This window comes from Musca autumnalis, unplaced genomic scaffold, assembly GCF_047663935.1.
Source record: "Musca autumnalis isolate F117 unplaced genomic scaffold, ASM4766393v1 scaffold_1, whole genome shotgun sequence".
NCBI classification, from domain to species: Eukaryota; Metazoa; Arthropoda; class Insecta; order Diptera; family Muscidae; genus Musca; species Musca autumnalis.
In genome coordinates, this window is record NW_027411644.1 from 58525571 (window position 1) to 58550066 (window position 24496).

The 24496-nt window shown below is 35.7% G+C and overlaps 1 protein-coding gene across 39 annotated transcripts in view; it reads right to left on the minus strand.

Moving 5' to 3' along the window:
• Window positions 1-24496, minus strand: part of Sap47 (Synapse-associated protein 47kD) — a 252255-nt gene that overhangs the window by 12726 nt on the left and 215033 nt on the right. For 8 of the 39 annotated variants that reach the window (XM_073975631.1, XM_073975590.1, XM_073975595.1 and 5 more), the window contains exon 8: window positions 8329-8657. The exons of 22 other annotated variants lie outside the window; for them this stretch is intronic. In XM_073975631.1, the coding sequence (XP_073831732.1) occupies window positions 8650-8657 (8 nt within the window). In that variant the 3' untranslated portion in view covers window positions 8329-8649. Of the gene's footprint in view, window positions 1-8328; window positions 8658-11325; window positions 11898-24496 lie in introns of those variants that run through there. 9 more of the 39 variants (XR_012411625.1, XR_012411626.1, XR_012411624.1 and 6 more) reach the window with 3 other exon arrangements.

The following is a 24496-nucleotide window of genomic DNA, read 5'->3' on the forward strand; positions in this document are numbered from 1 at the left end:
AAATATCAGGAAAAAGCATTCTCAGCTACTTATAAAAAATCAACAAAAAACGTTATATACAAAATTTCTAATATTTTTCTTTTGATAACACAGTGCATTCCAAAAAAACAATATTAAAAACAAATTAATTATTTAACATTATTTAAGTTAAAAAAGAGAAAAAAAAAATACAAAATATAACTAAGAAAAGAATAGAATTGAAGGAATATTCTTTCCTTAACAAAGAGGGAAAGATATAGTTATATTTATATGGAAAGGTTTGTGGGAATTTTGGGGAAATATTTTAGATTTTTTTCTTGGTAATTAAATTATCGATTACTTATCGATTTTGTGTGGTGAGTTGGTATTATTACTTTGTTTATATAAAAAAAATAAAAAACAAAAATATTATTTATGAACTGTGATTGTGGTTTTGATATAATTTTATTTAATATTTCAAAATTACAAGAAGTTGGTTAGTTGTTTTCTAAACAGAAAAAAACCCTAACCCTATACACGGTGCTCTTCAAACAATTTTAAATGGAAGGTGCTTACACCTTAGAAGTTTTTGCGGATTCTGAAACTACAATGTTCGTAGATGAGAAAAATCAAAAAGCAAAAAAAATCGCCGGAGCGCTTTTTAAATAAATCGCGATTTAAGTTGACATTTTTAGGGGTTGTTTAGGTTATCACGATTTTGCTTAGAAACCGCAAGTCCTATCAAAATGGGACTAAAGAAAATATTGTAGCTATGAAAATTCTCTACAAGATCGACCTTTACGGTGTTTTCGTAGTTTTCACCATTTTTGAGAAATAGAAGTTTAAATTGGGACAATGCACTGACTGTATCGCCCCCTTATAAAACAATGTCATGAAGGGTGCGCCTTAACTAACTTTTGATGAAAACATCTTACACAGGGAAAGTTTTTGTGAATTCTGAAAGAGCTGTGTTCATAGATGAGAAAAATCCAAAAACAAGAAAAAATCGCTGTAGGGATTTTTAAATGAATCGCGGTCAAAATTCACATTTTTAGGTGTTTTTTAGGTTTTCACGATTTTGCTTGGAAACCGCAAGTCCAATCGAAATGGAGCTAAAGAAAATGTTGTAGCTGTGAAAATTTTCTAGAGGATTGATGTTTATCATTTGTTCCCAGCCTGTACCATTTTTGAGATAAAGAAGCTCAGTTTACATTTTTAGGTTTTTTTTGTTAGGGTTTCGCGATTTTACTTGCATATGGTAAGTCTTATCGATATGGGACCTGAGAAAATCTTAAAGCTGTGAAAATTCTCTACAAGGCTGGCTTAAGTAACTTATCCTAAGTTGTAACAGTTTTTTAGATATATAAGTTTAAGTTGGGAATTTGCAGTCATGACATTGTTTTATAAGGGGGCGATACAGAATTGAATTGAATTTGAATTGTCCCAATTTGAACTTCTATATCTCAATAACGGTAAAACCGACGAGAATACCATAAAGGACAATCTTGTAGAAAATTTTTATAGCTACAACATTTGTTTTAGTCCCATTTTGATAGAACATGCGGTTTCTAAGCAAAATCGTGAAAACCTAAACAACCCCTAAAAATGTCAACTTAAATCGCGATTTATTTAAAAAGCGCTCCGGCGAATTTTTTTGTTTTTTGATTTTTCTCATCTATAAACATTGTAGTTTCAGAATCCGCAAAAACTTCCGAGGTGTAAGCATCTTCCATTTAAAATTGTTTCAAGAGCACCGTGCCTACCAAAGGCGAAACATGTCACATAGTGGAGGTTGTGTGGGTTCGAATCTTCTGCTTTCCTTTTTCACTTGCATTATTTGTCATGAAGCTCGACTCTAACGAGAAATTAATTAAAATTAATATTAAAAGTGATCCACGCCCTAATAGGCAACATTTTCAAATAAAAATGAAATCAGCTTGAGCTAGGCGTCCTTGAAAAACACATGGAAAAACGTGTTGTCACGGCGTGTTAGCGTTCAGAGCCAAACTCATAACATTCAAAGACTACGCGTAGCGTTGGTCATGAAAGCCATACAATGATTGAAAAAATATTCAGCGTTGTGAAAAAACAAATTGCAATTGAAAAAGGAAAAGTTGAATGATAGCGAAGCCACTCCACTCTGAAGAGCCTCAACCAAAGGCGAAACATGTCACATAGTGGTGGTTATGTGGGTTCGAATCTTTGGCTTTCCTTTTTCACTTGTATCATTGGTCATTAAGCTCGACTCTAATGAGAAATTAATTAAAATATATAGACATGACTTGCAAAATTAAATAAGACAGGACTACACCAATCCGGGGAAAAATAATTTCATTGATATGTTCTTATTGGATGACCTTATAGGTGGGGTCTGTTTAAAGCCAAATCTATATTGGAGCACCTACACCAGCCGGCAAGAAAGACGAGCAGACTTGGCTAAAGTTCTGGAGATCTTCTCTTAAGACACCGAAAGGCCTTCTCATTGCATATCAATAGGTATTCTTTAAAATACGCCACACAGTGTTGCAGAATCGTTTTTTCCTGGTCAAAACTCTGTAACTTCTGAACGGATAGAGATATTTTCATAACGGATAAAATAATCAGCTTTCCGGTGCTTTAAAAACACTCGAATACGGTGTAGTAGTTGCAGAGGGGGTTGGTGATTTTCAAAAATTTGGGCGTATGAACCGATAAAAATATGGATAGGATTAAAGCTCAAAAATTTGCGGGGATATGATAGACAGGACTTTTTTACTATACTAGACTACGAAAAACATAATATCGCTGTAAAAAGGGCCACTAGGAAAACCTTCAGTAAAATTTCCAAAGGATCCTCGAACAGACCCTTAACCACACAAAAATGCTGGACATTTGTGTGGGTGGTACCCCAAGGATTGGACAGATAGGGCCCATATTTGAACATAAACAAAGTTTCGACAATATTTAGAGATCTAAAGTTTGGACCAAAACGGTTGCTACGTCTATGAGATATCGCGCGTACCATTTTAGCGAATATTTTCGAACTTTTGTAGGGGATGTACCAGAAGGAGTGGACCTATAAGCACCACCTTCGAATTAGATCTAATATCCGAAGAAATATTAAGATATCCAAAGTGAGGACGAACGCCATTCGGTTCGAGCTCTCTAGCCACTACATATGGTGCCATAGGGTTTTTTTTACAACTTTCGGGCTGTTTTCTCAAGAAGTATGGACTTGCTCCTGTTAAAACTTTTACGGTCGTAATTGAGGCAGCAAATGAAAGTTCCTTCAAAAAAATCAAAGTGGTTCGAGATCAGATCTTAAAGTGAATTGGATAAATATAGTCCATATTCGAACCTGATCTATATCTGGTAGATATATTAGGATATGTGAGGTATGGACCAAATCGAACACTCCCACCAAGAGTTATCGTGCTCACATTTTTTCCGAACTTTTGTGCGGAGGTACCTGAAGGAGTGGACCGATATGGCTTATCTTCGAACTTAAACTAAGTTTGGACAAACATATTACGAAGGCCAAATTTTGGACCGAGTCGGCTGATCCATTCGGGAGTTATCTTGCGCTCCTACCACTACACACGGTATCATAGGGTTTTTTGCACCATTCAGGACGTATGGGCTTGCCCCAGATGAAACTTGTACTGTTGTATGGGGGCAGTGAATACAAGTTGCTAAAACAAAAATTAAAGCGATTCGAGGACAGTTCGTAAACTGAACTTATCCGAAATTTTGTGTGGGAGGTACCCGAAGGAGTTGGCCTATTGAGTCCATATTGGAACCTCATCTAAGTCTGGTAGAAATTTCACTATGTGCAAAGTATGGACCAAATCGGTTAGTCCCTTCAAGAGTTATCGTGCCCACAAATTTTCTGAACATTTTGGAACATTTGTGGGGGAGGTACCGGAAGGAGTGGACCGATATAGCTCATCTTCGAACTTAAACTAAGTTTGGACAAATTATTACGAAAGCCAAATTTTGGACAGGATCGGTTGATCCGTTCGAGAATTATCGTGCGCTCCAGCCAGACATACAGACGGACGGACATTGCTTAATCGACTCCAAATTATCTGAAACACATTGCGTCCAAACATACTTGGGGTCTAAAACCGTTATTTCGACGAGGCACATTTTACTCGTATGAAAGTGTATATACCCTTTCTAGCCTAAAGGCTGAGGGTATAAAAATGTGCTTAGAAGTAATTGTACCTGTGTTACTTGTACTTTATATACCCTCAGCATTTATGCTAACGAGGGTATATACACTTTCATGCGGGCAAAATGTGCCACATCGAAATAATGGTTTTAGACCCCAAGTATGTTTGGACGAAATGTGTTTCAGACAATTTGGAGTCGATTGAGCAATGTCCGTCCGTCTGTCTGTTTGGCTAGCTGGTGCGCACGATAACTCTCGAATGGATTAACCTAAACAGTAGTTTAAGTTCGAAGATGGGTTATATCGGTCCACCCCTTCCGGTACCTCCCCCACAAAAGTTCGAAAATGTTCGGAAAATTTGTACGTACGATAACTCTTGAAGGAAGTAACCGATTCGGTCCATAATTTGCAACTCGTGAAATGTCTACCAGACTTAGATGAAGTTCCAATCGGTTCACTCCTTCGGGTACCTCCCACACAAAATTTCGGATAAGTTCAATTTAGGACCTGCTCTCGAATCGCTTTGATTTTTGTTTTAGCAACTTGTGTTCACTACCCCCCAGACGACGGTACAAGTTTCATCAGAAAGTTGCACAAAACCCCTATGACACCGTGTGAGGTGGTTGGAGCGCAAGATAACTCTCGAACGGATCTGCAGATTGGGTCCAAAATTTGGCCTTAGTAATTTATTGTCCAAACATAGTTTAAGTTCGAAGATAATCCATATCGGTCCACTCCTTCAGGTACCTCCCCCACAAAATTTCAAAAATGTTCGGAAAAATTTTTCGTACGGTAACTTTTGAAGGGAGTGGCCGAATTGGTCCATACTTTACACATCCTAATATATCTACCAGATATAGATCAGGTTCAAATATGAAATATATTTGTCCACTTCATCCAGTACCTCCCAAACAAAATTTCGGATAAGTTCATTTTAAGACCTGCTCTCGAATCACTTTTATTTTTGTTAAAGCAACTTGCATTCGCTGCCTATGGCACCATATGTAGTGGCTGGAGATCAACTTCCATAATGGTCAATGTCGATCCATTCCTTTAAGTATTTCCACAGTAAAACTTTTGCTCTTTGATCCTAATCAACATTTTTGTCGTTTTATACGCCCAAAATTTTTACAACCCTCTAAGTACATACGTTTTTTTGGAAACAATTTTTTTCAATATACACAGGCTGAGGGTATACCTCTGTCAGCCAAGCCGACTGATACTTTTTTACTTGTTAAAGTATATTTTCAATTAGTCATTTTTTTTTGATAGGATATAACTAGACAGCGGAATCCTAGGCAAATGCATATATGGTTAGGATGGTCGTAGAGAAAATCTGAATAGACAGAAACACGTTTTATCACAAAATGAAACGAATTAGGCCCAGAAATGTTTGCATATTCTGCATATTTTACATATTTGCATAAAATGAACATACGCAAAACCATATGTAAGGATTTGTGGCCTAAATGTCCCACCAAAATAACTGAAATTTTGTATTTAGTCTTCGTTGGGGGTGTAAAACTTTCGACCTGAAATTTGTCGGTATAGGTCCACGTCTTCATATAGCCCTCATAGAACGGAACCTCCCGTTTTTCGGTATTTTGAAGGTTGTTGCCTCGATATTCCACCAAAATGATTGAAATTTTGTATTTAGTCTTCGTTGGGGGTTTAAAACTTTCGACCTGAAATTTGTCGGTATAGGTCCACGTCTGCATAAAGCGCCCATAGAACGGCACCTCCCGATTTTCGGTATTTTGATGGTTATGGCTGTGGCTATACATTTCTCTGTTTAATTGACTTGTCGGAAGAGAATTTTAAACAGAAAAATTGTACACACAAACATTTTTGTACCTATTATTTTTTGCATATGCAAAATTTATGCATTTGGCATAACAAAAAAAAAAAAAAAAAAAAAAAAAAATGAGAAGGAAAACTGAGTGGATTATGAAATTAGAGCTAAAAATATGAGACATGTTTATCGGCGTTTTTAAAGTTTACATCGGAAAGTAACCAAAGTAGGCGGGGCAAGTTCCGCCCAAAAAATAAGGACTGCTAAGAATGTTATGTGTTATGGTTACAGATTTCTTTTATTCAGAGACTCATAGTGAAATTTGATTTGGAACATTTCTCCTTTTTATCATATCCCCAAAAAGTGAAGGATTTTGTTAGATTTTGATCCAGTATGGAATTATGTAAAATTAACAGTCCAAAAAAATTAAAACAAATAATTTCATTCTAAAATATATAAATTTGTAATCTAACTTTCTTAAGAAAATAGTGTACCTAGATATATAGTTTATTCTAAAACTTATAGTGAAATTTTGTGTAAAATTGTTCTTCTTTTGACACTTTTCACCTAGAACCAAGTTTCATATTACTTTCATGTATCATCTCGAAAAAAGATGGAAAAAATTTTCATCAAAAAAATTGGGAAATATTTTCAAGTTTTTTCAACAAAATTGATACTGACATTTTCATAATATATGTATAATGTAAATAGACATTTCATTTCTTTAGTCACCTACAGTGAAATTTGACGAAGAATATTTTTGTCTTTGGTGTCATCTCTCCAAAATTATGTTTATTGGGACATTTTTGAATAGACTCAAATGAAGTCCAACTTTTACCCTAAAACGTGTTTGTCATTTTTAAAGATCCCTGGCGATTAGATAAGATTTACAGATTTGGTGTATTCTGAGACCTATAGTAAAATTTTATGGCGAACAGTTCTGAAGAATATTTGGATTTGATATGATCACTTTTTAAAGTAGTTTTTGAAAGATTTTCGAAAAAAGGACCAACAAGACCAACTTGATGAACCGCATGAGGGTTAACATTTTTAAAGGAAATATGGGGAATATCCTCCTTTGTAAAGTTGCCAAAGATACTATATACCAAAAATGCAAGGATTCCAAGATATCTTAACTATAATATTTCGAAAAAGCTAGAAATGGCCGGAACTTGTCCCGCCTACTTTCCGATGTAAACTTTAAAAACGCCGATACACGTGTCTCATATTTTTAGCTCTACTTTCATTGATCTACTCATTTTTTCCCTTCATTTTGAAAAAATTTAATTTGTTGCACAGTGTAATTTTCCATATGTTTCGATTGCAATTTAATCAGAAGTCCAAAATTTGACGTGAATCGTACCAAAAATAGGGTTTGCATAAAATTCCGCTGTCTAGATATACCTAAAAAGACTCGCGGTGTGCCGCTATTATAATGGTACACTAATTTGAATTTACCTATAATATTCTCCTCCACGTTTTGATTAATTAATAAATATATGCATTTTTTGTAATATCCATTATCCTCCAAATTAAATAGCTCTATCTTCATCCTTTTAGAAAATATAGATTTTTGACACAAGAACCATTCTGGACACACTGTGCACCGGAGGATTATTGATTTTGGTGATTTTAGCTGTTTAATCACAAGAACTTCGATAATTGCGACAATAATTTTTAAAAATTCCATTTTACAGAAATAAAAAAATATAATTTAAAAACGTTTTCAAATTCCCGTATGTAAATTATCCTTTTTCTAAATTTCGCATGGATAATAGATAAAATGAATGAACAAAATAAAACTAATGAAAAGCGCTAACAAATATTAAAATTTATTATTTTTTTGGGTTTTGTTTGAGTGTTGAATTTGTAATGTAATATTAATTAACTAAGACACAATGCGGCAACAGAAGAAACAAGAAATAGCTTAAGAAATATTTTGTGTATTTTTTCTTTGCCAGGGATATCTAATATGATAAATATATTGAGAAGAAAAAGAAAAACTGAAAATAAAAACTATAAAATACACGCACACATAGATATATGAATATATTTTTAATTTATTAATTTGAATTAAAACAAAATGAAAATAGTTGGAAAAAAACTGCTAACAAACATCGATAATATATTCTTAAAAAATTATATTTTTTAGAAAATTAAAAAAGAAACGGAATTTGCAATGAATACCACTATAGAAAACAACAAATTTGTATTTAACTAATTATGGAAAAAAATAAAAAAGAATTGTTTTTTTGGATAAACCAACAATTAGAATTTTACGAAACTTACCACACAAAATGTTAAACTTTTTTGGCTTTTTGCGATTTGATTTTTTTCAGTTATTTGTTTCGGTTTTTTGTGGTGTATGTATGGAAATATAGTTTTGTTTGATTTTTGAGATTCATTCATTCATTCGCATAAAAACATTAGGGGGGTTTCGTTTCATTTTTTGCAATGTTTGTTAGATGTTATTTTGTTTTCTCTTCTTTGTTTTTTATTTTTTCTGAGAAAGAGAGGAGAGTTTTTGTGAAGCTTTTGTTCGGGGGAATTTCATGTTTTTCTTTTGCTCATTTTCATTCATTGTTAAATTATGATTTTTTCTTTGGAGTTGCTGTTGTTTTTGTTGATGCTGTTTTTTGTTATTTTAATTTTTCTGTTTCTTTTCATTTTTTTTTAAATAGGGGGGTTGCTCTCATTTCATATTTTTTGGTTTAATTTGGGTTTTTTGTTTTTAGCGTAAATCCATTCAATCTTCTGTGGGGATGAATTATTTTCCAAAAGAAAAAGAAAACAAAAAAAATTTTATAAAGATAATTTGTTATGCAACTTTTGTTTTTGTTGTTGTTTATTTCACATCAATTATAATAATATTTTTTTGGAAATTTATGTTCAATATAGTGGTTCAATTAAAAGAAAAAAAAAAAAGAAAAAATATTAAACACAAAAATATTATTTAGTTCTAAGAACTAATTGGAAATTTTATTGAAACGTTTTGCTTTGATAGGAATTCCATTGAAAGTTTTTTGTTGTTGTTGATATTTGAAAGGATATATAGAGATAGGATAGTTTAGGAGGATATATTTTGTAATTTTTTTGAACAAAAATTAAATTAAAAGAACCGAAGAAAAACATTAAAGAAAATTTTTAGAAATTTTAAAAACCCAATATCAGTCAAATAAAATAAAAAAATGTTCGATGTTGGTTTCATTTTTGGGAGGATAATTTTTATAAAGTTTTCTCGATATTTAGTATTTTAATGACAATGACAAACAAAATATTCCGGTTTTCCATAGCTAAACTTCAATTCAGCCTGGTTGAATAAAGTTTGCCATAGCTAAACTTCAATTCAGCCTGGCTGAATAGAGTTTGCCATAGCTAAACTTCAATTCAGCCTGGCTGAATAGAGTTTGCCATAGGTAAACTTCAATTCAGCCTGGCTGAATAGAGTTTGCCATGGGTAAACTTCAATTCAGCCTGGCTGAATAGAGTTTGCCATGGGTAAACTTCAATTCAGCCTGGCTGAATAGAGTTTGCCATGGGTAAACTTTAATTCAGCCTGGCTGAATAGAGTTTGCCATGGGTAAACTTCAATTCAGCCTGGCTGAATAGAGTTTGCCATGGGTAAACATCAATTCAGCCTGGCTGAATAGAGTTTGCCATGGGTAAACATCAATTCAGCCTGGCTGAATAGAGTTTGCCATGGGTAAACATCAATTCAGCCAAATGGTAAACTTCAATTCAGCCTGGCTGAATAGAGTTTGCCATAGGTAAACTTTAATTCAGCCTGGCTGAATAGAGTTTGCCATAGGTAAACTTTAATTCAGCCTGGCTGAATAGAGTTTGCCATAGGTAAACTTTAATTCAGCCTGGCTGAATAGAGTTTGCCATAGGTAAACTTCAATTCACCCTGGCTGAATAGAGTTTTCCATAGGTAAACTTCAATTCAGCTTGGCTGTAGAGTTTGCCATAGGTAAGCTTCAATTCAGCTTGGCTGTAGAGTTTGCCATAGGTAAGCTTCAATTCAGCCTGGCTGAATAGAGTTTGCCATAGGTAAGCTTCAATTCAGTCTGGCTGAATAGAGTTTGCCATAGGTAAACTTCAATTCAGCCTGGCTGAATAGAGTTTGCCATCGGTAAACTTTAATTCAGCCCGGCTGAATAGAGTTTGCCATAGGTAAACTTCAATTCAGCCTGGCTGAATAGAGCATGCCAAAGGTAAACTTCAATTCAGCCTGACTGAATGGAGTTTGCCATAGGTAAACTTTAATTCAGCCTGGCTGAATAGAGTTTTCCCATAGGTAAACTTCAATTCAGCCTGGCTGAATAGAGTTTGCCATGGGTAAACTTCAATTCAACCTGGCTAAATAGAGTTTGCCATGGTAAACTTCAATTCAGCCTGGCTGAATAGAGTTTTCCATGGGTAAACTTCAATTCAGCCTGGCTGAATAGAGTTTGCCATAGGTAAACCTCAATTCAGCCTGGCTGAATAGAGTTTGCCATAGGTAAACCTCAATTCAGCCTGGCTGAATAGAGTTTGCCATAGGTAAACCTCAATTCAGCCTGGCTGAATAGAGTTTGCCATAGGTAAACCTCAATTCAGCCTGGCTGAATAGAGTTTGCCATAGGTAAACCTCAATTCAGCCTGGCTGAATAGAGTTTGCCATAGGTAAACTTCAATTCAGCCTGGCTGAATAGAGTTTGCCATAGGTAAACTTCAATTCAGCCTGGCTGAATAGAGTTTGCCATAGGTAAACTTCAATTCAGCCTGGCTGAATAGAGTTTGCCATAGGTAAACTTCAATTCAGCCTGGCTGAATAGAGTTTGCCATAGGTAAACTTCAATTCAGCCTGGCTGAATAGAGTTTGCCATAGGTAAACTTCAATTCAGCCTGGCTGAATAGAGTTTGCCATAGGTAAACTTCAATTCAGCCTGGCTGAATAGAGTTTGCCATAGGTAAACTTCAATTCAGCCTGGCTGAATAGAGTTTGCCATGGGTAAACTTCAATTCAGCCTGGCTGAATAGAGTTTGCCATGGGTAAACTTCAATTCAGCCTGGCTGAATAGAGTTTGCCATGGGTAAACTTCAATTCAGCCTGGCTGAATAGAGTTTGCCATGGGTAAACTTCAATTCAGCCTGGCTGAATAGAGTTTGCGATGGGTAAACTTCAATTCAGCCTGGCTGAATAGAGTTTGCGATGGGTAAACTTCAATTCAGCCTGGCTGAATAGAGTTTGCCATAGGTAAACTTCAATTCAGCCTGGCTGAATAGAGTTTGCCATAGCTAAACTTCAATTCAGCCTGGCTGAATCACGATCTACAACTACTAAATATCCATCGAGAAAGCTTTATAAAAATAAATCAATTTTTAAATAATATTTTTGTATATAATTTTGTCATTGTATGTATGCAGTATAAATATTAACCTTGTGTGAGAGTATGTTATATGTGTTTTTGTTGTGAGTCCAGTAGTATTTAGAAGTGTTCATAAGATTATTTGTTTATTAAATAATTGTCTTTCATATTTTATTTTGCTTTGATAAAATACTATATTGTTCGTTTCTTTGTTTTTGTTGTTGTGGTTTTTTCTGCATAATTGATTGATATATACTTTTTTTGTTTATTGATATAGTTTTTAGGAGAGTTTATCGTTTGGTTTTTGCATCATCATCATCATTGACACCATCATCAACATCTAAATTCAAAACTTGCATTTAAAACAGCTATGACGTTTACGAACGTAACTTGTTGTTGGTATTCTTGTTGTCTATATAAACATAATTTATTATTACTTTTTATTTTATTTATTATTTTTTTTTTGCTTCATTTTGAAGATATTTTGTTGTTGTTTGGGTTGTTGTTATTATTATTATTATTCTATACAAAAAATTTATATGATCTCTCTATATTATTATTTATATATATAAATAAGGGTAAAGAGTTTTGTTTTTGTTGTTGTTTCATTGTTGTAGATTTGTTTAGTAATTAAATGTAAAAGCTGTTGTTGTAGTTGTTGGTTTTCAGAAATTTTCGTTTTTTGTACATTATTAAGGATTTAATTATTTTTTTTTTTGGTTTTTTATCGACAAAAAAGAAAAAGAGAAAAAATAGAAGAAAAAAAGAGAAAAATATACAACATTTACAGGGTTGTATTTTTCAAATTGTTTGTTGTTGGTTTTTTAAAGATTTTGTATATTTTTGATTGTTGTAGTTGGAATTGTAGTTAAATGAAAATAGTGGGACTTGGGTGGGTGTTTTTTTTTGGTTGGAAATATTTCGAATTTAAAACGATTCTCAAATTGAGTTTGATGAGTGGTAAGATTTTGTTTTCGAGTTAAAATAAAGTGAATTGAAAAATTTTATTAAAAAAAGGAGCTATAAAAATTAGGAAATTAAGGAAGAATTGTTTTAAAATTGAATTATAAATAATTTTAATATTAAAATAATTTTAATATTATTTTTACAGTTATTTCTAGTTTGATGTGATTAAATTATGAACGACATTATTAGGACTTAATTTGTGAGAAGTTGGAAATTTCTATAAAATTAAGGTATGTTTTATATATTTTGAAAGAAGTTTCCGTTGTCCCTTCGGGGATGTTGTGGGAACATATGTACATATGTATGTTATATATTATATTCTTGCTCGTTACCGAGGCCTAAAATATCGACAACCTTTTTCAACGAATAAATGACAACTTTTTAAAAAACTTGACCTATGCATATGACATTTACCTTTTGTCAAAGAATGCCAGTGACCTAAAACAAGCGATCACAAACCTGCAAGATAACCTGAGAGCCAATGTATATTCAGCTAAAACCAAATTCCTGAATATTAATACTAACACCGAACAACAGCTACACACAAGACATCAAAGCTATGCTTCAGTATACCAATTATGTTATCTTAAAAGCTTGGCATCTGCTAAAATACTTCAAACCGTCTACGAACAAAGCTCAGAATATTTGAGTCAAATGTCACATCTGTTCTGCTGCCAACGCAGTTACGAATGACACCATATGAGTGGCTGAAGAGCTCGAACCGAATACTGCGTTCGGCCACACTTTGGATATTATAATATTTCTTCGAATATTAGATCCACTCCTTCCGGTACCTCCCCCACAAAAGTTCGAAAATATTCGCTAAAATGGTACGCGCGATTTCTCATAGACGTAGCAACCGATTTGGTCCAAACTTTGGATATCTAAATATTGTCGAAACTTTATGTTCAAATTTGGACCCTATCTGTACAATCCTTGTGGTACCAATGTTCAACATTTTTGTGTGGTTAAGGTTCTGTTCGAGGATCCTTTGGACATTTTTACCGAAGGTTTTGCTAGTGGCCCTGTTTACAGCGATATTACGTTTTTCGTAGGCTTACTTACTTAGCTGGCCCATTACAGAACATTTGTTCCATAGACCGGACTAAGAAAAGATCTCCAATTCTCTCTATTTGTTGCTTCGAACTCTGGTATACCGCGCCTTTTCATCTCATCATCCACTTGTTTGCGCCATCTATTCGTTAGCCTGCCAATTGTGCGTGCACCGCCAAGCGGTCCGTATTTATACTCGTACGCCTTTTTAGGGGGTTCATCATCGCTCATTCTTATGATATGGGCTAGCCAACGCAATCGCTGCATCTCGATACGTTTAACAATATTGATGTCGTTGTATAGCAGATACAGCTCGTGGTTCATGCGACGTCGATATTCACCCTCAACGCAAATCGGCCCGTAGATCTTTCGAAGAATTTTCCTCTCAAACACACCAAGCACTGCCTTATCTGCTTGCGCAAGCACCAATGCTTCGGAGCCACACATTAGCACGTGCAGTATCAGCGTTTTGTATAGTGTTATTTTTGTTTGACGAGATGTGGCTTTGTTTTTGAGCTGCTTACTTAAACCAAAGTAGCATCTGTTGGCCAATATAATTCTTCTTCTTATTTCACAACTGATTTTGTTTGTTGTGTTTATGACAGTGCCGAGGTAGACGAAGTCTTTAACTACCTCAAAATTATAGGTACCAACTTCCACAGTTGGTCCGAGCTCTACGGACGCTTTGCGCGTCGACACCATCAATTTGGTCTTTTCGTCGTTTACCACTTTCGCAGATTCTGCTTCGACCTTCCTAAAAGTATCAGTTACTTCCTTTACTGATAGTCCCATGATGTCTATGTCATCAGCATAGGCAAGTAACATGTGGCTATTGGTGTAAATTGTGACATTTCTTTTGACATTAGCATCTCGTATTACCTTTTCCAGCAAAATGTTGAATAGGTCACACGAAAGGCTGTCTTCTTGTCTGAAACCTCTTATGGTACTGAACTGTTCGGAGAGGTTCTTTCCAATTTTAACAGAGGACCTAGTGTCAGTTAAAGTCATCTTACAAAGCCGGATGAGCTTTGCGGGGATACCAAATTCAGACATTGCATGGAATACCTTTGATCGGAGGGGACTGTCGAAAGCTGCTTTATAATCGACAAAAAGGTGATATGTGTCGATCTGCATCTCTTGGGTCTTCTCAAGGATTTGCCGCAGGGTAAATATCTGGTCAATGGTGGACTTGCCAGGTCTAAAGCCACATTGGTATGGTCCAATTATTTCGTTGACCATTGGCTTTAGTCGTTCGCACAATATCCCTGACACTATCTTATAGGCAATAGGGAGAAGACCTATGCCCCCATAGTTGGAGCATACGGTCTTATCTCCTTTCTTGTGGACGGGACACAGGATGCTCAGGTTCCAATCGTCGGGTACGCGTTCTTCCTGCCAGATGGTGCTAACTAGCTGATGCATATACCTTAAACAGCTCGGCTGTTAAGCCATCGGCTCCTGCTGCTTTATTATTCTTCAGCCGGTTGATTGCTGTTTTTACCTCATCTTGGCTGGGTGGTATACATTCTATACCATCTTCTGGGATTGGATCTGTGGTATCTTCGCCGTCTTCTCTACTATCGGATACCAACAGTTTTGAAAAATGTTCTTTCCATATCCTGAGTACACTATCTGTATCAGTTACCAAATTACCTCGCTGGTCTCTACAGGAGGATGTGCCTGTACCAAAGCCATCTGTTTGATGTTTCACTCTTTGGTAGAATTTTCGGACTTCATTCTGGCTCCTGAACATCTCGATTTTTTCACACTCCCGCTTTTCCATTTCTCTCTTTTTCTTGCGGAAAACGCGTTTCTCTTCTCTCCTTTTCTCCCTGTATCTCTCTCGTGCGCTACGCGTTGCTACTGATTGTAAAGTAGCTCTATATGCCGCATTTTTCTCTTCGGTAGCTGCGCGACACTCCTGGTCATAGCATGGATTCCTTGGTGGAGGTCTCTGGTATCCAAGTATGGATTTTGCGGCTGTTTGCATGGAGTGGGCAATATTTTGCCATTTTGTTGTTAGTTTTCGGGACAAGGAGTGCTCTCATTAAGCAATTGGGCAAGTTGAGTGGAATATGCTGTGGCTATCTGTTGTGTTTGCAGCCTATCGATGTCCAACTTCCGTGTTGTGTCTGTTGGTGCTTTATTTGCAACGTTTTGACGGGTACGTACCTTTGCTGCAACAAGGTAGTGGTCAGAATCAATGTTTGCGCCTCGGAACGATCGTACATCCAACACGCTCGATGAATTTCTTCCATCTATCACAACATGATCAATTTGATTACTTGTTCTTTGATCTGGAGACGGCCAGGTGCCATTAGGAATATGGAGATGATTAAATCTGGTACTGCTAACTACCATGTTTTTTGCAGCTGCAAAGTCTATCAGCCTCATACCATTGTCAGATGTTTCACTGTGGGGACTGAATTTCCCGACTGTTGGGCCAAAGATATTCTCCTTTCCAATTTTGGCATTTACATCGCCTAGAATGATTTTAATGTCATGGGCAGGGCAACGGTCATAAGTTTCTTCTAAGCGCTCGTAAAATATATCTTTGGTCTGTTCGTCCTTTTCTTCAGTGGGAGCATGAGCGCAAATAAAGCTGATGTTGAAGAATTTAGCTTTTATTCGAATTGCAGCAAGTCTTTCATTCACTGGGGTGAAGCTGGAGACAAGGTGTTTTAACCTCCGACTAACTACGAATCCGCAACCAAACTCATGCTTTACGTCATGGCAGCTATAATACAGGTGTTGTTGTGACGCCTTTCCCAATCCATCGTATTTCCTGTATGGCAGTAATATCGGCCTTGTACTTTTCAAGTACGTCCGCCAATGTGAAGACTGCACCTTCTCTATAAAGAGTGCGAACATTCCAGGTGCAGATTCGAAGATCATGGTCCTTAAAACGTTTGCGGGGTTCGTCAACTTTAAAGGGGTTTGTTTTTCTTTTCTTTCGTTTTTTCATAGTAGGCTGCTTTTTTCTAGGGATGGGGTTACTAGCCAGACGCCCAAACCCAAGTTTTTAACGTTCTTATGAGTCCACTTGAGATGAAAGAGGGACCAAGATAAGTCCTGGGCTTTGCCATGTTAAAACCGGTCAGGACCGTTCCTTGGTACGCCGACAAGGCCGACATTACTTTCATCAGGAAATACGATGGATTGGGAAAGACGTCACAACAACACCTAAAGGTGAAGCACTGTATTATAGCTGCCATGACATAAAGCATGAGTTTGGTTTGCGGATTTGTAGTTAGTCGGAGACTAAAACATCTGGCATCCAACTTCACCCCAGTGAATGAAAGACTTGCTGCAATTCGAATAAAAGCTAAATTCTTCAACATCAGCTTTATTTGCGCTCATGCTCCCACTGAAGAAAAGGACGAACAGACCAAAGATATACTTTACAAGCGCTTAGAAGAAACATATGACCGTTGCCCTGCCCATGACATTAAAATCATTCTAGGCGATTTTAGTGGCAAAATTGGAAAGGACAATATCTTTGGCCCAACAGTCGGGAATTTCAGTCTCCAGGAGTGTGGTGCTGCTACCGAAGAGAAAAATGCGGCATATAGGGCTGCTTTATAATCAGTAGCAACGCGTAGCACACGAGAGAGGTATCGGGAGAAAATGAGAGAGGAGAAACTACTTTTCCGCAGAAAAAAAGAGAGAGATGGAAAAGCGGGAGTGTGAACAAATCGAGATGTAAAGGAGACAGGATGAAGTCCGAAAATTCTACCAAAGAGTGAAACATCAAACTGATGGCTTTGGCACTGGCACATCAGCCTGTAGAGACCACCAAGGTAATTTGGTAACTGATACAGATAGTGTGCTAAGGATATGGAAAGAGTGTTTTTCCAAACTGTTGGTATCGAATAGTAGGGAAGTCGACGAAGATACTACAGATCCAATCCTAATAATTGGACCTTACCGATGCGGCTTTAGACCTGGCAAGTCCACCATCGACCAGATATTTACCCTGCGGCAAATCCTAGAGAAGACCCAAGAGATGCAGATCGACAAATACCACCTTTTTGTCGATTATAAAGCAGCCCACTACGTTCAAAGGTATTCCAAGCCATGTCTGAATTTGCTAACCCCGCAAAGCTCATTCGGCTTTGTAAAATGACTCTAACTGACACAAGATTTTCAGTTAAAATAGGAAAGAACCAAGGAGACAAGGCGAGGAGACAGCCTTTCGTGTGATCTTTTCAACATCCTGCTGGAAAAGGTTATACGAGAGGCAAACGTCAAAAGAAGTGGCACAATCTACACCAATAGCGACATGTTACTCGCTTATGCTGATGATATAGACATCATGGGACGATCAGTTAAAGAAGTAACCGATACCTTTATGAAGGTCGAAGTAGAATCTGCTAAAGTGGGTCTGGCGGTAAACGGTGAGAAGACCAAGTTGATGGTGTCGACGCGCAATGCGCCCATTGAGCTCGCACCAACTGCTGAAGTTGGTTCCTATAATTTTGAGGTAGTAAAAGACTTCGTATACCTCGGCACCGCCGTAAACAAAACCAACGACATCAGTTGTGAAATAAAAAGAAGAATTGTATTGGCCAACAGATGCTACCTTGGCTTAAGTACTATAAAAACAAAGCCACAACTCGTCAAACAAAAATAACGCTTTACAAAACACTGATACTACCCGTGCTGATGTATGGTTCCGAAGCCTGGGTACTTGCGCAAGCAGATAAGGCAGTGCTTGGCGTGTTTGAGAGAAAAATTCTTCGAAACATCTATGGACCAATCTGCGTTAACGGTAAATATCGACGTCGCATGAACCACGAGCTGTATCTGCTATACAACGACATCAATATATGCTCTGTTCCAGAACCTGCAAGAAGCTACTATTTTTTACTACGATAACATTTTTTTCTTTATGTTATCGGAAAAAATAGTAAAAATTGGTAGATTCTTGCAGTTCTGGAACAGACCAATAGTTAAACGTATCGAGATGCAGCGATTGCGTTGGCTAGGCCATATCATAAGAATGAGCGATGATGAACCCGCTAAAAAGGGGTATAGAATTGGCAAGCCAAAGAATAGATGGCGCAAACAAGTGGATGAAGAGATGACAAGGCGAGGTATTCCAGAACGCGAAGCACTAGACAGAGAGAATTGGAGATCTTTCCTTAGTTCGGTCTATGGAACATATGTTCTGTAATGGGCCAGCTAAGTAAGTAATACATATATAAATTTCTGGTGTTGTTTTCATAAAAAGTATTATACCTAGATAAGTACGAGAGTTTATTCTGAGATTTGTAGTGAAATTTTGAATAGAATTTTTCTTCTTTTGGTGCTATTTATCTAGAACACCTCGAAAAATGAACGAAAACAATTTCATCAAAACATATTTTGTATTTTGTTGACAAAATTGATATAAATAATTCATTGTTATATACTGTACTGTAATTTCTTCGGTGACTTATAGTAAAATTTGACGGAGAATATGTTTGTCATTGATGTCATCCATCTAGAATGATGTTTTGTGGGACAATTGGTTTTGTGGGTACAGCATTAACCCTTAAAATATGTTTTTGATTTTTAAAGATTCCTGGCTTTTCAGGTAAGATTTAGAGTTCTGATGTATTCAAGGACCTATAGTGAAATTTTAGGGCGAACATTTTTTGAAGAATATTCGCATGCCATTCAACCCTGTTTTAAATGGGATATAAAACGTTTTTTGAAAAAGGGGCCAAAAAGACCTCTTTAGTGACCCGCTTGAGAGTTAAATTTTTTAACTAAAAGATTCCTCGTATTGTTGTCAGTAATATTGCCAAAGACACTATATGCCTAAAATGCAAGGATTCCAAGGAATTCTAACTCGAATATTTCCAAAAATGTACAAAAAGGAGAAACTTCCCCCACACATTTAGGGTACTTCCCGACGTAAACTATCAAAACGCCGATACATGTGTCCTCTATTTTTCGGTCCTCTTTCATAATCTGACCGATTTTATCTGTAATTATTTTTTTTTGTTGTACACTGTTATACAAGTAAACATAAATTTTCATTGAGACTTATTCCAATAGCTCACTATATTTCCACTTAATGGAATACAGACTAACTTTAACAGGTTAATTATCAATACTTTATTTATTCAATTCAATTCAATGAAACAGAATAGTTTTCTTATAATTTAATCACATCAAACCGTTATACATTGTTTTATATTTTTTTATAGATTATAAATTTTATGATTACAATTTTTTTTTTACAAACGTGAAAGAAAAACAAACATAATTTAAGTTAAAAATTATAAAAAAAATACAACTATTATTTATATTAAAAACGTGCAAATATTTACTAAAGAAGATTTATTGATTTAAATTTCTAGAGAAAAAAAGAGATTTAAATTTTTTTCATTTTATAAATATTAATTACAAATACAGTCAAACATTGTTATAGAGAGCAACGGTTAATGAACCAACTGATTGATTGATTGATTGATACGTTTCAAAACTTTCACTTGGTATATGTATCTCTAAAAAGAAACTGTTAATAACAACAAATTTACAGTTATATTTCTATAACCACATTTGACTGTAAATTATGAATGGTATTTTTTTTTGCAAGTTGAAAAAATGGCAAATGCATGATATCTTTTTGTTGTTGTTATTGTTGTAATCTATGCACAAAATGCCAATGCAGATGTTTGTTTTTGATGATGGCGTTGATGATGCGCTTTGATGGTGATTTTTTTACGTTTGGTTATGCTGAACTTGGGAGGCTGGTAGTAGATTTCCTCAATGATTGGCCGTTTGTCCAGTGGGGTTAGGACGACCATTTTCAAATGTTAATGAATAAAATACTAATGGGTTTATAATAATACGATGATAAAGGTAAATAAATACATATGTACACAAAACAAAAAAGAATTTATATATTTTGTGGTTGAATTAACACTAATCTGTCTGCCATTTCGTTTTTAATTGTTTTACTCTTTTTTTTTGTTTTTTGGTATTTGACGTTGTGGTTGGTTGTTATGGATGGAATTGATATTTGGTAAATATTTGTTTTGAATCTCAAATGAATAATCACTTAAATAATTGGTAATGATTAACTAAAAATTGTTGAATGAATAAACAAATGCAAAAATAATAAATACACACACATAAAGAAACAAAGAGGAAGAAAGGAGCAACAAAAAGAGATTTTAATAAAATCGTTATTAGTGCATTTTTAGTTTACCATTGAAGTTATTTTAAACAGGGATTTGTTACAAAATAAACACTCTGTGTATTTTGATATACATATTTCAGAGAACTTGTGGTCATTTGAAAATTCATAAATCATTATCGAATAATTAAACGTAGCACCTAATAGCAAAAATCCTTTCTTCACTCAAGAAAAAATAATTTTCCTAGTTTACATTCGTTGGTGACTAAAGAAGTTTTGGAATAGGGATAGGTAATGAAAAGCATTAATCGATTTTTCGACTTTTCGATTTTTTTATTAAACTAAAAATGCGATTTTTCGGTCTGGGGCTTATTTCGGTTGTTCTAAAACTCGACTTTCAACGTTTCCATAACCACAGAAAATCGATTATAATCGATTATTCGTCGATTTTCTAGTTTTCTTTGAAACTGTAAAACCGCAAAAAACTGTAAAACCGCCAATTCAACAGTCTACAAGCAAACTCGAAAATCGATCACAAGATAATCGATTATGCGATTTTCCCTCCAGACAAAAGTCGACTACGATGTTTAGACTTTTGGCTGAAAAAAGTCGAACAATCGAATAATCGAAAGTCGACTTACCTATTACAAATGAAATAATTCGAATTACAAATGGAAAGTTTGGAATTACAAACGGAATAATTCAAATTACAAATGGAATATTTCGAATTACAAACGGAATAATTCAAATTTCATATGGAGTAATTCGAATCACAATCGGAATAATTCGAATTACAAATGGAAATTTCGAATTACAAATGAAATGTTACGAATTACAAATAGAATTCTCGAATTACAATTAAAATAATTCGAATTACACCTGAAAAAGGTGTAGTCCATCTTGGAATTTGATTTCAGAGGAAAATTACGATGAGCACAGGATGGACCAACGCTAGATTTAGAACATTTGAAAGAATTTGTCAGGAAGCATGGACGTGCCGACGAAAAACTTGCCCTTAAACTGCGCTTAAACGAATATTTTGAACTTTTGTGATGGAGTTAGCGGAAGAGTTGTTCGATATACACTTTTTTTCAGATGTAATTCGAATTATTTTAATTGTTATTCGAGAATTCTATTTGTAGTTCGTAACATTTCATTTGTAATTCAAGAATTCCATTTGTAATTCGAATTATTCCGTTTGTTATTCGAATAATTCCATTTGTAATTCGAATTATTCCATTTGTAATTCGAATTATTCTATTTGTAATTCGAATTATTCCATTTGTAATTCAAATTATTTTATTTGAAATTCGAATTATTCCATTTATAATTCGAAAAAGCCAGATATAAAATCAATACAAAAAATATTTTGGTTTTGTTTTCGAATTACAAATAAAATAATTCGAATTACAAATGGAATAATTCGAATTTCAAATCAAATAATTCGAATTACAAATGGAATAATTCGCATTAAAAGTGGAATACTTCGAATAACAAATACTATAATTCGTATTACAAATAGAATAATTTGAATTACAAATGGAATAATTCGAATTACAAATGAAAAAATTCGAATTACAAATGGAATAATTCGAATAACAAATGGAATAATACGAATTACAAGTGAAATAATTCGAATTACAAATGGAATTCTCGAATTAAAATGTTACGAATTACATCTGAACAAGTAAAAAAGTATCAGTAGGCTTTGCCGACAGAGATATACCTTCAGCTTGTGTATATGGAAACAATTTTTTCCCAAAATACGTATGTATTTAGGGAGTTTTAAAAATTTTGGACGTTTGACTAGGATTAAAGATCAAAAGTTTTGTGGAGGAGATACTAAACGGAATGGATCCACATTGACCGTTATGGAAGTGGATCTCCAGCCACAACATATGGTGCCATATTGGGTTTTTACACTCTTTGGGCTGTTTGCCCAAGAAGTATGGCCTTGCCCCTAAAAAACTTTTACCATCGTAATTGAGGCAGCGAATGCAAGTTGCTTCAACAAAAATCAGAGTGATTCGATATCAGGTCTTAAAGTGAACTTATCCGAAATTTTGTGTGGAAGGTACCGGATGGAGTGGACAAATATAGTCAATATTTGAACCAGATCTATATCTGGTAGATATTTTAGAATGTGTAATGTATAGACAAATTCGTCCACTCCCTTCAAGAGTTACCGTGCGAACAATTTATCCGAACATTTTTGAACTTTTGTGGGGGAGGTACCTGAAGGAGTGGACCGATATGGCTTATCTTCAAACTTAAACTATGTTTGGACAAAATATTACTAAGGCCAAATTTTGGACCGAATCGGCAGATCCGTTCGAGAGTTATCTTGTGCTCCAACCACCTCACACCTATTTTCTCAGGAAGTATGGACTTGCCCCTGATGAAACTTGTACCGTCGTATGGAGGACAGCGAAAACAAGTTGCTAAAACAAAAATCAAAGCGATTTGAGAGATGGCCCTAAACTGAACTTTTCCGAAATTTTGTGTGGCACGTACCCAAAGGAGTGGACTAATTGAGTCCATATTGTAACCTTATTTAAGTCTGGTATGGATCAAATCGGTTACTCCCTTCAAGAGTTATGGTGCACACAAATTTTCCGAACATTTTCGAACTTTTGTGGGGGAGGTACCGGAAGGAGTGGACCGATATAGCCCATCTTCGAACTTAAACTAAGTTTGGGTAAAATATTACGAAGGCCAAAATTTGAACAGAGTCGGTTTATCCGTTCGAGAGTTATCGTGCGCTCCAGCCAGACAGACAGACAGACGGACGGACATTGCTCAATCGACTCCAAATTGTCTGAAACACATTTCGTCCGAACATACTTGGGGTCTAAAACTATTATTTCGATGAGGCACATTTTGCCCGTATGGAAGTGTATATACCCTCCTTAGCATAAATGCTGAGGGTATAAAAAGGTGTAGACCTTGTTGGATCTTAATGGGCGGTTAGAAGAAATATGAGGATGTGTAAAGTTTGCAGGATTCGAGAGTTTGCTGGATTCGAGAGTTTGCAGGATTCGAGAGGTTGAGGCTTTTTGGGGACATTCTCGCAGGAAGTATGGAAATGCCATAGTTGTAAAGAGGACCACAGGAAGTACCTTCGATGAAAATTTTAAAACGATTCGTCAACAGTCCTTAAACTGCACTTAAGAAAAACATATTTGTGTGATTTCCAACGAAATGTCCATATTTCGATGAAATTTTTCGAAGTTTTGGACAAAATCTGTTACTCCCTTTTGTTACCATCTTCGAACTTGATCTTAGACTTGATAACATATTGAGAGGTTCAACGTCGATTCTATCAAATTGGTTGACCCGTTCAATTGTTATGGTGCGCGCCAGCTTAATCGACTCCTAACTGTCCCTCTGTGTCTGTGAGGTTGTTTGCGCACGATGCCTCTCGAAGGGAGTAACAATCTGAATAAACTTTGCACATTAGTTGGGAATATGGACTATATTGGACAAGTGGTCCGGAACTACTTTTGAAATTTTTTGCAGCAATATTTTAGGTGGCAAGTCCGTACATTCTGAGATAATGATCCAAAAGCTTAAAAAGCATTGCCGGCACCACCACGACGATCGGTTATATGCACCGTATTGGCTCGGACGAATCTTCGACCAGTGACCGTTCATTCAAGAATATACATATGTTTGTGTTCGGGTATGTTTTTTACCATGGGAGAGGCAATATATCCCAGAATGCCTGATGCCGGATGTGACGAGTGCATTTCCAAGGCTGATCCAGTCTTAGCCGCCTCCGGGACTACTGCGTTAGGAGTTACGTTGCTGCTTTCTGCGGCAAAACATAGCCCAGCGTGTCTCGAAAACTTAGTCGTCCAACAGCAACAAATGTAACATCTTATGAAAATGGGGCGATCATCTAGCTTCCCGCGAATGCTTCATTCTTGCAATTCAATTAAAACGGTATCGGAAACAAAGTCAGCTAGATGATAGACATTATGAGTAGGAAACAACGCTGTACCCAGGAAACAAGGCTTACAGTGACTTGTAGCTTAAAAGGTTGCGATGTTTACAGCGCTTTGCGGAAGGATCATACAAGTACAAAGAAG